Source organism: Perissodus microlepis, chromosome 4, assembly GCF_051167445.1.
Source record: "Perissodus microlepis isolate ML-2025 ecotype Zambia chromosome 4, ASM5116744v1, whole genome shotgun sequence".
NCBI lineage: Eukaryota > Metazoa > Chordata > Actinopteri > Cichliformes > Cichlidae > Perissodus > Perissodus microlepis.
Genome location: NC_140464.1, coordinates 11764876 through 11781175, shown reverse-complemented (window position 1 = coordinate 11781175; position 16300 = coordinate 11764876). Strand labels below are relative to the sequence as shown.

Genomic DNA, 16300 nt, shown 5'->3' with positions numbered 1-16300 from the left:
ATTATAAGTTTCTTCCCTTTTTTTGGAAAAACAATTGTCATTTTTGCATAGGTTAGTTTAAGTGTGATGATTGCCTTAACATTCATGTAAAAACAATAATTTCTTGTCCTTCAAGTTTGGAATAAATTCTAACTTGGATTTGACTGTTTCATTGAGTGTTTTTTCCTGGTTTCCTATTCAAAGCAACACTTTTCAGCATTAAACCACAAGGGGGCAGTAAATAGTCACAAGTCCTGCGCCACTGGGGTAACGGTAGCAATTTACAAGTTATATTACTTTTGTTGAGTAATGGCAACACAGTTAATGCTTGTGTATTTCAGATTGCTCTAACTTCCATCACCATCAAAATATATTTAGACGTATGACCTTTCTATGATCCGTAACTGTGGGTGGAGCTAAAAATGCTCTTCAATAGATCAAGCTTTCGTCACAGTGCTGTGGCAGTGCAGTCATTGTGGGTTTTTTGGATTGAACACTGTTTTCTAACATAGTGCTCTGATTTGTAATGAACCACTACAGGGATATTACGCGCGCTGCACTTCACTTGATAATTCAAGTGTTATATACTGTATGTTACAGCACTTAAACAACTGGTTGCCCCTGTGGCTTGATGTATGGTAGTAATTACACTAACGCATGAACACAGAGCAGTTCAGACTGAACTTAATACATCTCTTTTCTCTATCTCCCGGGATCTGCTGACAGCTGCTGTGAGTCTTGTTTTGTCAATATCGGACTCTATTTTAAGCTTCTCTAAATGTGCAATGACCTTGAAAAAGCCTCTTTTTACCTTTCAGACAGACTGAGTGCCAGGAAGTGAATGTGGCTAGGGTTAGAGGCTTTGTTGCTCGTGTTTGATATGTTAGTGTGTGAAAGTGTTACTGTAGCAACAGTGAAAAGAGGGTGATTGAATGGTCAAGGCTTTAGAGCGTCCCCCTCTCAGGGAGTTTCACTGAAAGGACAGGAGCGAGGTAGGGGCTGAGCAGATGGGTGGACTGGTTGGGGGTGGGTCATCATACATGTACGACATACAGTATGATGTAAGAAAAAAAGGTAACGGCCAAGGTAAAGTTGCAGATATGTTATAATTATGGATGGATGCACATAATCATTCGATATTAGTCACCAATGAGTCTTCACTGTGAAAAGGATTACAACCAGTCAGGAAACAAAGCTCAGTAGGAGCTGAACACTGATCACACATTGGGGATAAGTGGGCTTAAGAGAAGCTGCAGTAAATGGGCTGCAATAACCCAGACACTTAAGTGTGTCATACCTGACAGATGTAGCTGATCACAATGTGTAGTTGGCTCTGGAGTGTGCTAAAGGCTGTCTAATGTTGTGTGCTGCTGTGGCTTACTAGACTGCTGCCAGCAAATGGTGTTGCGTTCAAAAGTCAGTAATCTATACTCACACTGCAGTTATTAAATGATTACATCAGGGATCACACCACACTGTATGATTAATTAACCTTGACTGATGCTTTGTAAAGCCGGCTCTAGCAGAGCAAGTATGCCCACTGGTCTGCATGTACATACACATACGTATGAAATGGTTTAAAGCACCACTGGAGTCTGGTAATACTCACTCGGGGTTACTGTAGTGCAACAAAGCCTTGTTCTCTGCAGACAAATATAGAATCAGTCCTCAGGACCTTTATTAGCAGCTGTCCAAACACCAGGAGTCTGAGTTTTGCCTCTTAAACTGACAGCTTGCTTCTTTCTGCATGTCTTTGATCATTCACAAATATGCTTTGGACACAGCAGCATTTGACAAAATCATCATGCCAGCCACCAGGTCAAATGGTGTGCACATACTGTGTGGTTCAAAGGAGAGCTGACTCAGGAAGGGGCTGACTCAGGAAGGGGCTGGGTTGCCTGGCTTCAATCCCCTGCTTCCTCTGGTTCTCAAATGAACAGCACAATATTGTTGCAACCTGCAAGATAGCCCATGAATAAAACATAGCCACTGTATTAGTGCTTAAACACATCTTTTCATTTTCAGTTTGAACCATATATTGAAGTTCATATGCATATAGAAAAGCGGAAGATTAATAACAATTTCTCTCTGCTGGTTACCCCTTTTAGCACGCTGGAACATACAGAACATAAGTACAGAAGCAATTATGCTGTGCATCAGTGCACAACCACATACACACAAGTGTGCACCACAGTACAGCTCCTTCAAGACATTCCCCAAGAAACCTTCAAGCATGAACAGTGTATATTTTAAATAGTTTTTTTTATTAATATGTGCTGATACAAGGTCGCTTTGACCTGCAATGATGGAAACACTCACAGAAAATCATCCCCTTTGGCCCAAACAGCTATCAAAGCAATGAGTGTGAGAAAACAAAAATCAAATAAGACAAATGAACATGATTCCTAAAAGAAAACCAAAGTGTTATATTTACCTCAGTTTACAAATGTCTCAGCAGTACATATTAAATTATCCATTTCATAGAAAAATCACAGAAAGCTCTAGATATGGTGCTATATGTAGAACCCCACATGGCACAATGTCAGTGCTCACTCTGCCATATAGCTCTCTATGTAATAACCACTAGCACCCAATGATTTACCTCCTTAATGTTAAGCATTTCAGGTATGTGTAATACTGACCAAGTTCCATTGTACTGAGCTAATTAATACAGCTCTCAGATGATCATCAGGATATCCCATCCATAACCACTGAAGCCAGATATTATACATCTGATGACAGACACCACATGGGGCTGAATTTTTTGGCCTGTCCCATGGATGATCATGGATTGAGATTACTACAGCCATGAACAGGTGCATGTAGGAACTGTTCAACTCCCCCCAAACCTCAAGCAAGAAAGAAAAAGACAGATTCAGCCTGCTCCAGCTGTGTCAATTGTTTTAATCTTGAACCTTATAATCTCAACATGTTTAATCGTTTGGAGAAACCCTTGTTGTCCAGGAGCCCCGGGTGTTGCTGGTACCACGCTGTGAATTAAAGATCAGAACTTTCCTGAAATGCTGGCACAGCTCCACAGACACATACTCAACACAAAAGTTAAAGAGCAAAAGTTCATTATTGTGTTCATCCAATACCTCTAAAGAGTCTTAGTAACTACTCTAAAGGAGTCATGTGGAGAAGAAGAAATCAATAACAAAATAGTACTACCATATGATTTGTTTATATTTGCTCTTTAAAAATCTCTTTAGGAAAATCATGGTGCATTTGCAGGCACTGTAAAAATCGTGCTTTAATTGGCTGATGCGGCAGTGGTTTCATTTTCACATTTTTTTTGTTAAAGGAAGCATCCGTTAGATCAAACAATCCCATCATCTTTCTTTCCATCACAGGCAGATTTGTTTTATGAATGAACTTGAGATCTGACATGCCAGCCTGATCAATTTAAACCATAAAGTAATAACTTCTGGTCTGCAAACCACCGTCAGAAAGCAATCTGAAACAAAGTAGCACATCCATCTCCTTATCTCCAGATACGCTCCTGCACAGCCTCACTGCAAACCCCTCTCACCGGCCGTCCCTCCCTCTCTCACCGCCTATGGCTATATATTTGTGACATCTGTGACATCTCTGCTGATGCTGTCCCTCCTCAGTCCTCCTCACGGGCCAGTCTTTGCAGACATAATGACCCTCTGCTCCTCTGGCGCTGTTGAATTCACACACCGCTGTCCTGCCGCTTCTGTACCGCCCTCCTGGTGTGATATGGTCCACACAAAAATGTCTGCGTGTGAATGGGTCAACTGTGAGTGAACAGACTGAAGTCCTGCTGGGACCGCTGTCTAATGATAGACTGAACAATGGCACAAGCTGCAGGGGTTGAAACAGCACTGTGTCAAAGGTTGGGCATCCAACCTTTTAAACAACTTCCCACATAACCACTAAAGCTCACACGTCAGGCCTGCCACTGGCATGGAAGGTTTGCAAATCTAGACAGAAAACAAGAGAATGGAGGTGAGCGAGAGTGAGTTCACAACAATAAATTAGTACCCACTGTGTTATTATTGTAATCAGAGGTTTGAAGGGCTTTGAATGGTGAAGAAACTCCCATCGTGAGAGCCTCCATCCGACAGCGTGGGCCGCGAACCTTCTCCTGTATAATCATCATCATTTACAGCAGTGCAGCCCTCCACTGTTTATTGAGATATTAATCTGGGATAAACAAAGCTTTTGACAAAGCAAATTAACACTCTCAAAGAAGTGCTGCACTAATGGAGTCCACTGAGATTGATATTAAAATGTGGATGAGTTTTGGGGGGAGGGCCCTGGGTAGTACTGGAAAAAAAAAAGAAAAAAGAGAGAGAAGCAGGCCCAAGGTGACGCACATTCCTCTTCGCAAAGGGAGTGTCTGTCTAAACAGCGTTTCCCCCTGGGGCGAGTCCCAGCTGAACACTGGAGATCAGCATCAGCAAGTTATATCAAATACAATGAGAGCAGGATGGAGTTAATGATGATGGTGTTGAGAACAAAGAGGATACGGATAATGATGGCCATCTTGAGATTCCCATTAACACTTCCACCCTGGAGTGAATTGTTTTATCTTCAGTCTTGCTTGTTAAAATACATTCAACTTGTCCTCAGTTGACCAGTGAGTGCTACTATGATACCGAGCCCCCACCGCTAATTCAGCCACAAGTCCCGCGCTGCAGCAGAGCCGAACACATGTCCATATTGTCTCTTCATTTGTAAACCGACAGCTCTGAAGCTACAAATCCAAGTGACGCATGTATCATCAGACCAGTATTGCACATGTTTCCCCTATGGCTCAAGTGATGATACCGCAACCTTTTCCTTTGAGCCTCATCACGATCTGTGTCCCATACAATGTTACTTACACAAATGATCAGAATAGCAAGGAAAAACGGCGGCAAATCCTTGTAATCCCCTTCCCTTATCTGTCTTTAACCCCCTCTCTCGCTCGCTTTCAGCCCCAGGAGCCTTAGCTAAAAAGCTGTCCTTTGGGTTCTCTTAGAAGTGGGACACTCAGGCTCTAGCCAAATGTCACACTGCAGTGGATGCATCTATTTTCTGCTCACGTCGTATCCACACATCACACTCTTTTGTAGCTGCAGGTTTGGGAGGCAATAGTTAAAGAGTGCCATGAATAAATCAATGTAAATAAATAGTCCATAGATATATAATCTGATAAATAAACCATAACAAATACTTTTAAATAAAGGGTAAAAGAAAGGAAACACTTCCTTTTAAAAGGTCAAATAGATTTCAGCCAGATGAAAGGAGTCTCACAAGTGCCTCTCCCTAGACAGCTCATTTTGCTTGCATAAGGTGGCATATTGGAAACGTGTTCCTCGCGATCGGTCAACCCTGCTTGTCATTTTCATGCTATAGTGTTACCTCTTGTCTCTCGAGGCAGTCTGAATTTTCCTGTCCTCCTCGTACCTGAACGCAGCGGTAAGAGCAACTTCCATTTGAGGCAGAAAAGTAATGGCAGCTCTCTGAGATGAGTATCCCTCCTTCTCTGATGTGCATTCAAGTCAAGTCACAAAAATAGCCTTTCAAATGTGTACGCACACACACATACGCACGCGCTCACAAACCAGACACTTATCAGACACACCCAGGCTCCCGGATACATTCGCACTTACACACATGCACACAGAAAAATAAGGAGTTGTCACATTAGGTTCTGGAGTAATGCTGAAACTATCTTTAAGAAACAGCAAAATGCAATATTCTCTGAATGCAAATCATTATCATACATGCTAAAACCCCATGTTGTTAAAAGTACGTAATCTGGTTATATCTTCCAAATAATACAAGAACAAACCAAATCACTTTATGGATGCTGTCGTTCACCCACAATGCTTTATCGTGCTTTGTGAGGCACAGAATGACATTTGACAACATCTATCTCGCTTGCCCCGCACCTCCCACTCCCGCTGCCTTTGCCAATTCCACCCAGGGAATGTCAAAGGTCAAACATTAACAACATGTAATGGATTATATCACATAAAAATTGTGCCAGGATTTTTTTTTTTGTTCCATTTTTCATTTGTATAAATAAAACCTATTACACATCTTAATCTCTCTCTCTCTCTCTCTACCACTGCCTTTTGATCACTAGGGAATTTTAGTGAAACACTACTGGAACGGCGAGAGAGTGAGAGATCAAGCAATGGGGGAGAGAGATAGAGTGTATCATTCAGGTCACAAACTCCAAAACATTTTATTATTTTTTTCTTTTGTCAGTTTGTTGCAGTACAAGAAGTCATTTCTCATAGTATTTATTACTTTTTGTTGCTTTTGATCATCTGGTGTCTCTATTTACATAGTAGGAATAAAGTAGATTCATGTGTTGTTCCTATGTACACGGTCATACCAATTGGTCGGCCGGTGCGATTGTGACATTTACAGTCTTGCTTGTCACAGCACCGCACAGGGATCGAGTCCACTTCAACTGGCTAAGCTCTAACAGCAAAGTACAAGGGGAGGGGGGCAATACCAATCCGCACTCGCAGCCCCTCGAGGATGTAGACCAACAAATTGAATACTCTGTTCAAAACAACAGCAAGACAGTCATTTAACTTTTCAAAATGCCTAAAGCAAACGACCGAAGAGAACAGTGGAGAGGATTGGCCAGTCTTAAGGGTGCAGGGTCTCCTGTTCTGGAGGGGTGGTGCAGTGCCTCCTCAGTCTCTGTCTTTACCTCCACTCCGCCGCTGTACAGAGCTGTCAATTCACAGCACGCAAAAATGAAGGCAGTTACCCTAAATCAGCTCCCCCTGCCTGTTTGGAACAAAAGCTCTTGCTCCCTTTTACTTAGACGGGGTACTTTTTTCTACTTTTGATGTTCAGTAATGAGCACTTGTAGATGGGTGAAAGTATATATGTGTGCGTGAGTTTGCCTTGTGAATGTTCTAGTTTCTGTTCTGGCTCAATAAAAGATATTTTTGGCAACAATGAAGAGCTTTCTGTGTGACATATTTTAGATTATAATAGTGTACTATATTCCCTGTCTCCACAGCTAACTACTCCTATCAAATGATGACTTGAAAAAGACCTATGGATGGTAAGAAAGGGAAATGAGATAAAATATAAAATGATATCGCCATCTCCGGAGGCAGGCTCAAAGAGAAATTACATTTAAAAAAAAAAAAAAAAAGCTTTAACAAAGTTTCTAAAGTTTTGAAAAATCCAAAAGGTAAAGGGGTGGGTTGGTACATTCAGAGTGCTGGACTTGGCCTTAGGGTACCAGAAGAACTGGGGACGACTGTGGTTAGACAGAGCCGATGAACACTCTGTGGAAAAACACCCATCCCTCATCTTCATAAGACTGGGGAGGGTTGAAGATAAAGCCTGCATCTGCAGAGTCAGCCATGTATCCCCCAGAAAGTCAATTTGTTTGCTCATATGTTAGTTAAATAAAAGTCAAGACAAAGAAAGGCAACCAAACAAGCAGAAAGTGGAGAGACCCGAGAGAGAGAGATGGGCTAGGAGGAGGCTCTGGCCATCACATTAGTCCCCAACTTCCTCTTTAACCTCCAGTCACAGGCTGGTGACCAGCTGCATCTGTCCATCACCCTCATTGTGGACAGGCTCTTGGGCCTGGTGTCCCTCCCCACTTGGTCTCCGGGGTGGGGCTTGGTAGAAGGTCTGCATTGGGGCCCCACGAGAGCCCAGGGCAGGCCTCCCGGAGCTGTAGTACAGCTCCTCCGGGGGCTGAGCTGAGCGGGGCACCACCTCCAGGGGCTCAGGACTGCTGTCAGGGTAGGGTGAGTCTCGCAGGTTGGTGATGCTGGTGTACAGGGAGTCATGGGCAGGAGAATCAGGCGCTCTGTTGCCTCCCTGCCCGCCAGCACTTTGGCCACTGTGGCCCAGGCTCTCTGTGAGGTCGGCCGTGTAGCTCTCCGACTCCTCTGGATCGCTCTGGTAAAGGACTGACTGGGCACGCTGTAACAGCAGGGGCTCCTCCAGAGCTTTATACAGCAGCTCTACATCCTGTGGCGTACGCTGCCGCCCCTCTCTCAGAAAGTCCTCCTCTTCATCCATACTCGCAGATTGGTCCGGCCCAGCTGCTGTTCCCCGACCAACTCCACCGTGAGGATGTCCTCTGGCCAGGCTGCCATACACTCTGTCCCCTACTTCACCTCCACCTCCTCCACTTCCTCCTCCAACACCACCTCTCAAGTTGTTGTGCACAAGTTCGGAGATGATCATTTTCTCGAAGGCCGCAGCATCAGAGAGGTTTCTTCTGACGCCTCCGCCTCCCAGAGCTTCTGAGCTGCGGGGATTAAAGATGGGTGGGGGAGTTTCTCCACTCCCACCACTTAGGAAGTCACAGCTGCCCCCACCTCCACCTGCTGGGCCACCACGCAGGGAGTAACTGTTGTTGAAGTTACCGTTCAAGGGCAGGGTTTCCATTCCACACGGGTCACGGGGCTTAGATAATGTAGTCTCTGGATCCAAACAAAAGGACAAAGGGTTTTCGTATTATTATTATTATTACCATTGTTATTATTTTTCATTGCGAATCAAATTCTAGCGAGGCAAGAAAACTGTTCATTATACTTACTTGGGTCACGAAAGGTTCCTGTGCATTGCAGAGAAAGTCATGTGGGGTGAATAAAATAAAAGGCAGTATTAAGCAACTGTTTTTCAAACATTTCTAAAAGGGAAACATAGATGGCAGAAAAAAGCATCCTTGTTACTCCATCCCTTCCCCCTCTCTCTGTCTCTCCCACTCTCAACACCAGCCAACTCTTGCCAAACACCCAAACACATCCGCGGTCACATTACCTCTGATTTATGCAGACTTAGTCCCGTTTTTTTGACACCTTCCTCCAACATTTACCGTACATCTAAGTTCAAGAAAAATATTCTGGATATTTATTTAGTATTGTCAGTGATACCTGGATACATACATAATTCATACAAAAGCTTGTACAGTAGCAGTAATGTTTATTTTATGAACTCCTTTCCACACACCAAAGAAATGGTGCTTTTTTCTCCCCGCCCCCCCCATACCAAATCACTATCTCAGCAAAGCAAAAGTCACACAAAAAAGTGAGAAGCGTGTTCATTTTTAAAATTTAATGTGTAGTACGACTTTAATCAACGTTCTTCGTCGATGGTGGTGTGGGTAATTAGACATTCTAATGAAGTGCTCTCCCTCTCCTCTACCACTCTCTTCTAAAAATGACTTGGCTGCCAGGCCTGTGGCCATCAGCCTTGACGTATTGTGCAGAGAGGCTTTAAAATATTTAAAAGAAACGCCGCCTTAAATTTCAGTCCTCAGACACTTAGGCTGATACTCTGCGGATGCGCAGGAAACAGCTACACACAGTAATACTTCTCAGTTACCAAGTGAATATTGGTACTATAGTGGAGCAATTAACAAGACATGTCTTATTCTGCAGCTACTGGCATTCAAAGAGCCGGGCTAGAACACCGCAATGCAATAACACAGCTATTAGGCTAAGTCCCACTCTGAAACAGAAGCAAGGACGTAAATACACACATACCTGAACAACCTACATCCAGATGGACTGTTCATTTTCACAGAGCTGTCTGTTCGCCTTCAGCAGCCAGCATGCTTTAAGCCGACTTTTTCTGACTGGAAAGCGAAAACCATCCTAAAGATTTTGGCAGTCACAGCTGTAGCTAAACTTCTAATCAATTTGTGGCTGTTCTCATGAAGATTCAAGATCTGACCAGATGGCTGGTTAGGCTGTAGGCACTGTTTGGCTCTGTTCTGCTCAGCCTAGTGAATCTGTCTGACAGCTACATAGTCTGGATAAAAAAAACAAAAAAGACAGAGACACACGCACATGCACGCACACACTGGATGTATACACCATGCCAAACTGCTGACAGAGTAACAGACAGAAGGACAGCAAGCTGAGCACATACTCTACGCACACACATACAGCAACAAAACTGCACACACAGAGTGAAGTGTTCACGAGGAGCTAACCAGTAGAGTTGAAGACACCAGGTGAGGGCGGGGTGAAGCTTTCAGCCAGCAGAGTGTTGTAAGGAGAGGTACCAGAGCGAGTCTGTAACACCGGGTTTGTCAGAAGGTGGTTCCCCATGGTTGCTGCAAGACACAAGCATTTAAAGTACAAACATCATCATAAAAATAATCATAAATTTGCCCCAAACGTATGCAAAGTAAGCACGGAAACATGGCACACAATAGGTGTGACATTCTGAAATGCACATTTCCAGACTCTAATAACATCTGGAATCACCAAAATATTTACTGTTTATTCAGATGGGGCTATTTTTGTTATGCCAGTGCTTTATGGAGTAATGCATTTCACAGTGTTCTCCACCGTGTTCATGCCTGCTGATTGTAACCTTTGAGTAAAAATACAATTGCAGGGGAAAGGTACTGTTTAGAGCATTGCTATTCGTTTTTTCCATCTGACAATGCAGTCGGATGGGAGAGACTAGTAATGCATGCCATTATGTAGTCTAAGGGTGCAGCCATTGAAACAGTTAATTTCACACTGAAACGTGAATGCCACTACAAGACAAATATAATTCAAAGAAATGGCACACTGAGAATGTTGTATAAAGCCCATGTATGACTCCGGCCTGAGGCAACTCGAACAGAAATGCCATGAAATTAAAAATAGGACAGCATGACGGAGAGTCGTCCAAGGCAAAGTGCAACCTTCAGGTCTCCTGCAACCCGTTCATCACACAGAAAGGGAGCAGGGAATTCTAGAAAAGTAAAATATGCACTCACACACAGCTATTTATTTGTCATTTCCACTCCTCTTACACTTCCTCTGTCCATCTTTCTGGCGTGCCACACAAACCCCTCTCTCTTCATTCCCTGGCTTGCTTTGCTGCGTTCAACCACATTTTCTCAGCTCCTTGTGCCAGTTTTTTTTTTGTCAAAACACCACCAAATTAGTTGGGATTCGCTGTCTGTGTGCACCACACAGGAATATCCTGTAGAAAATTAAAGAAACCCGCTTTAAGTGTGGAGGAAAAGTAGGGCGAGGCAAATCATCGGAGGCTCTGTGTGTGTATGCGCATATACTGCAGGCCTTTTTTTTTTGGGACCGATTACTATTGTCAGGAAGAGATTGCGGTTCATAGAGAAGTGAAGTGGGGAAATCAAAGAGATCTGAGATGCCAGTGATAACAACGCAGCATCTCTCCTCCAGATTCTGCCTTTTTAATTACTCCTCCATGATAGCGTCTTATTCTACATCTCTCTTTTCGTCTCCCGTGCTCCCTTTTGTCTTCCGCTTTCTGCCAAACTTTTCAGAGAAGTGAAGAAAATAAAGGCTTCACAGCACAGTTGTTTGTCTCTAACAGAGCACCATAGAGTGATCCACATAGTGTGTGTCTCTTCCAGGCCTGGTGATTGCTCTGTCTTGAAGAAAAGACCCAGAAAGCGACCCACCAAACACATAAACACACACACACACATCCACCTTTCATCCATCCAGCTCACTCGCAGCACACCTCACCTCTTTCTCACCCCCTGCCTTGCTCCTGTCACTCTCCTCAATTAGAATAATTACCCCCTGTTCGCTCACACGCTAATCAGTTCATTAAAAACAAAATGGATGAAATTAGCATAGAGAGTGACGGCTGATTTAGCGACTGCCTCTGTGTCATGATCAACACCCCACCCCCCTCCCCAAACCAATCTTGAACCTGAGCCAACCTTGATCGTCTCAGTGTCACTGATTGCTGCGGCAGTGACGCCACCAGTTGCTTAGGCTGAGACAATCAGTGACTCCATGCATGCTTCTGTTTTTTTTTTTTTTTTACTTCTTCACGTCTTAAATATTTGATCTTGCCCTCTTCGTGTGCTGCTTCGAGTTCGGAGGGGACTGCATGCATCACTAATGTGTGTCTGGATGAAATCGATCTCATGGAATAGCTAAAAGAGTTGAAAACTGGGACAGAGATATCAAGATTTCTGTCTATTTCTTTTTTTATTTGGTGGGAAATATATTTTTAAAAGGAGAATATAGCACAAATATACAAGATTTGGCAATGCAACACAAAAAGTGGGAGCACGTGTGTCTAAAAAAAAAACATCACACAGCTGGTGATTTGTGATTTTGTCTAATTTACAAAGTAAAATGAGGAAAAAGAAAATAAAAAAATGTCTCTTGGTTGTTGAGCGGCAATAATTGCCTGGGAACGTCTTCACAACCTTTTCTCGTGGCAAAGGAAAGTCAAAAAATCATTCTGGACGATAACTGTTGTAGCCAAGTGTCTTCGCCGCCTCTTTTTTTCCTTTTAATTGATTACACATAAATCTGCTTAATTAGCTCATCTGAGAAATTCATGCAGGATGGTGAACTCACTTAGACGAACTTAACACATATTCACAAAATATAGCAGCTGAGCTTAATATACTGTAGGTCTGCAGCTGCTAAGTGCTTTTACTGACAAGCAGCTGCCACTGCACTGCAAACCATCACCAACCAGCCTTTAACCATTTTGTTATTCAGTTTAAACTGTTGCTGCCGGTGACTGCTCTTTGCCAGCTTGCCGGAAAGCTAAAAGGCAAATAGCATTAAAAGTTGATCTTAGCACATTAAAGACATGAACATGTACATATCATTTTATGTTCATATTTAACACCCAAGAATAACGGCTCTGTCCACGCTACTCCCGTTCTCTATTTTCTTTGTTAAATGCTGTAAATCTGTATGTGCGTCACGTGTGTCTGAGAATTTCAGCGAGTATGATTTAATGGAGGGAGAAATATAGAGAGTGAGGTCTCACCACGGTTGAGTGTCGGGGTGCTGTTGATATCTCCCGCCATGAAAGAAGATTCCGTCTGCTTCCGAACCGTGTCGTTCCACATCCTGCGGATCCGACTCTGGAAGAGGAAGCATGGTGCAGTGAGTGGCAGTAAACACACAACAAGTTAAATATAGAAACACGGCGGGTAGACTTTGTAACTCAGTGGGGCAGCTGTAATCAAAACTGTGGGGCTCGCTCTAATCTGCAAAGAACAATAGGCAAACACGCCAGACAAAGAGACTGAGGCATTGAGTAAAGAGAAACACAGCTTTGTCATGTTATCGTGACAGGGGCTAACAAGCTTGAGATTTGTAAGACATGACTGTAGTAGCCGATGTAATTGTTGTTTGGAAGTGTTATTACAGTTTGAAAAAGCTTGTTTGCCGATTGTGAGCAATAATTGCCATTGTTTGTGTATGTGTCTGTGCAGCTGAGCATATGTCAGCATCTACAGTATTTTCCAATGACGTGCATGATGCCTGTGTCTATATATACACCATGTGGACTACAAAGGATATCTTTATAACTGAGTCATCAAGCCTCCCAAGCACACGGCTTTCAGTAATGGTTAGAAAAACTGCCAAACATTTAAAAAATAAATAAAATGAAGATTCAATTTTCACAGTAGAAATAAGAGTAAGCCAACTGATTAGTGGGCATCATTTGCACGTCATAAATCATAATGTAACGCACTTTAAATGTGCTCCGTGTGTGCACTGATAAAAAAAAAAATTATTTAAATGTTGCTTTTGCACCTTTGGCTTAGGCTGTGGGCTGACAAGTAAGTTAAATAACTAAATTCAAGAGCATTTAGTAATCAGTGAGTCACTGGTATTGATGAGCAATCAAATCCAGCAGATACTCATTTTGTACTTCATAATCTTACATAAGAGACCTTTTAAACAGGGAGAAAATGTAGCTGCAGAGTGAGAAACCATGCCTAATTTTGAAAAGATTTGCTTTGTTTTTACATTTTTTTGTTTAAAAAAAAAAAAACAGATAACATTTTTCATTTTGTTCCACTAAAACAGTCGTGTTGTTGCACAGGCTGTTTTTACTCATCATTTGTTCTTAGAAAAACACCATTTTAAAAAACTGATGATATGTTTGCGAGTGTTTATGTGTGGGTCTGTGCTGCCTGCACCTGTCTGTGGGCTGCTGCATGGCGAGCTTGGCTGCCACTGTAGTAGCGGTTGTTGGCACGGAGGCCCGAGTTCTTCAACGAACCGTGGGAGCTGTTGGTAGAGGTGCGGCTGCAGCAATAGGAGTGACGCAGACATTTACTGTACTCCTTATGGACCTGTAAAGAAAATAACACCACCGGCACAGTGGACAGGTTTGAGAGTCACTCATAAACACAAACACTTTCGTTTCTATAGGCTAAACTGAATGTGGAGCAACAGAGCCTTTTATCGCACAGCCACAGCAAAATGAAACAAAATCCAATATTTCTGAGCACGTCTACTGAATTTCAATTAGACTGGCACATCCATCCATTTGTTCATCTACACAACATTTCAGCTGCTTAGTCGTAATTAATTCAATTTATATAAAGTGCCTTTAAGATGTAGTTTGGAATTGTTACCTTCTTCTGCAGGGCACAGTGGAAGATAAAGATGAACATGCCCTGGAAGGCATTGAAGGTGCTGAAAAGGTAGGCCATGATGACTGTATTCTCGTTAATGAAGAGGAGGCCAAAGGCCCATGTCAAGCCAAGTAGGAAGAGCAGAGTGATGGCCCCTAGTGCCCAGGACCTGATCGAAGCAGAGAACGAGGTATTAACTAACACTGAGTTGATGCACAGATACACTAAGACAATTTGAAATGTCTTTTTTCTTCAAAAATAAAAATGCGTGAGTCTCACTGAGTAATTTGAACTCACTTAATATTATCCAAGCGGCTGGAGTCAGGTTTAAGTGCCGAAGAGTTGCGTATCATCTTGTGCAAAGTGATCATGAGGAAAATGAGGTTGAGCTAAGGAAAGACGATAGGAAGAAATAAATAATGTGCAGTGAGCACTCTAGTCCAAAATTACTGACTTCATATTGTTAATAACATTGCAAAATTGCATGCTGGTGAAATACTTCTGACTGCGGGATATCGAAATATGGAAGCTAATAATACTGCTTGACAGTAAAGCTAATACCATAATAACAAATGAAACAGGTCCAATGAAGCTCCAGATGAAGTAGTTATCCACTCGCAGCCAGCATCTGGAGTGGCACAGAGGAGACAAGTGAGTTATGCACAACTAAACCAACAAACAACTGTACACTCACACTGAGCTCATGCACATGAATGCACACACTATTTCTCTGTCTCAGCGGATTATCTTATGAAGGCTAATCATCAGGCTTTGGCTAAGTGTGTTCAGAGAACACAGTCTGTGGGGAGGTGCAAGAGCCCTTCACACGGCACTGCATATTACATTTCCATCTGGGGGAATAGCATAATCCTACTTCTCAATCTGCAGGTGCAAAAGGCCTGTATTCACACGTACGCTTTCTTGGTCCCATAGCTCCTGTAGTCTATGGCTGCAGAGATGCCCACCACCAGTGCGGGGAAGCAGTAGCCGCACAGATAGTAGTACTTTTTGCGTGAGTACTCGCTCTCAAAGACCTCCACCAGCATGAGATAGAGCTGCACACCCTCCAGACACATCCAGGAGAAGGCAGCCAAGAAGAAGAAATGCAGAAGGCCAGCAAAGATGGGACAGGCAATCTGAGTGTGGCAGCCATGGAGAGAGCAGAGAGAGGGAAAAGAGAAGAAGGAGGAGGAGAGAGAAAATATGAAGTTAGAGGAGGAGATACAGTTAAGATTAAGGTATATAACTGAGTGAAACCACAAGAGGATAGAACGGAGTTACTATCTGGAAGTAGTGCTGGACACTGACAAGGGAAAAATGAAAAGCTGCCCCTGGGTCACAGGCTCCGTGCATATTATTGAGTGGTAATTCATTACTCAGTGCAGTAAATGTTTTATAGAGTAGGATAATGACACAGTGCCTCGATTTCAGCTTCAAAGTCATTCAATAAAAAAAAGTTAAAAAGTCACCTGTGTTGTGCTTAATGCCATTTTCAAACCGGAATATGTAAAAAGTAACTAGATCTTGTGATTCAGTATCATTAAATGGACACAAACACTAAGCTTTAAAGGGGGACATGTAACAGTAAACGCAAAGGTGGTAAAAAATATTTTATATCAAAGAAAACAAGTAAACCTCTATCCATAGAAAGTATCCGTTTGCTTTGCTACCGACTCACATGGTTTTCGGTCTTGTCGATGCCGATGAGGAAGAGCAGCTCTGCGATGAAGAGGTTGATGCAGAGATTTTTGTGGATGGTGTTGCGGTCAGTCTGGAGCCCCCGCAGGAAGCAGAAAGTGGAGATGCAGATGGCAAGACACACCAGGGAGATGACAATCCCCACCCAGGTGATCACAAAAAGGAACAGCTCGTGCATCTGTCCCTGGTGTTCAGGTTTGCACGGTGGCAAGAAACAAAGGTGTGTGTGGGGAGGGAGGGAGATCCAAGGGTTTAGGTTATAAAGCAGCATTG

At 43.0% G+C, this 16300-nt stretch overlaps 1 protein-coding gene across 2 annotated transcripts in view; it reads right to left on the bottom strand.

Moving 5' to 3' along the window:
• Positions 1–2222: 2222 nt before the first annotated feature.
• Positions 2223–16300, bottom strand: part of adgrl1a (adhesion G protein-coupled receptor L1a) — a 118280-nt gene continuing 104202 nt past the window's right edge. For both annotated transcript variants that reach the window (XM_084925714.1, XM_084925713.1), the window contains exons 16-25: positions 16008–16211; positions 15245–15465; positions 14891–14957; positions 14627–14718; positions 14330–14498; positions 13889–14044; positions 12724–12820; positions 9932–10054; positions 8531–8548; positions 2223–8414 (exon numbers count right to left, since the gene is read on the bottom strand). In XM_084925714.1, the coding sequence (XP_084781840.1) occupies positions 7504–8414; positions 8531–8548; positions 9932–10054; positions 12724–12820; positions 13889–14044; positions 14330–14498; positions 14627–14718; positions 14891–14957; positions 15245–15465; positions 16008–16211 (2058 nt within the window). In that variant the 3' untranslated portion in view covers positions 2223–7503. The remainder of the gene's footprint in view (positions 8415–8530; positions 8549–9931; positions 10055–12723; positions 12821–13888; positions 14045–14329; positions 14499–14626; positions 14719–14890; positions 14958–15244; positions 15466–16007; positions 16212–16300) is intronic.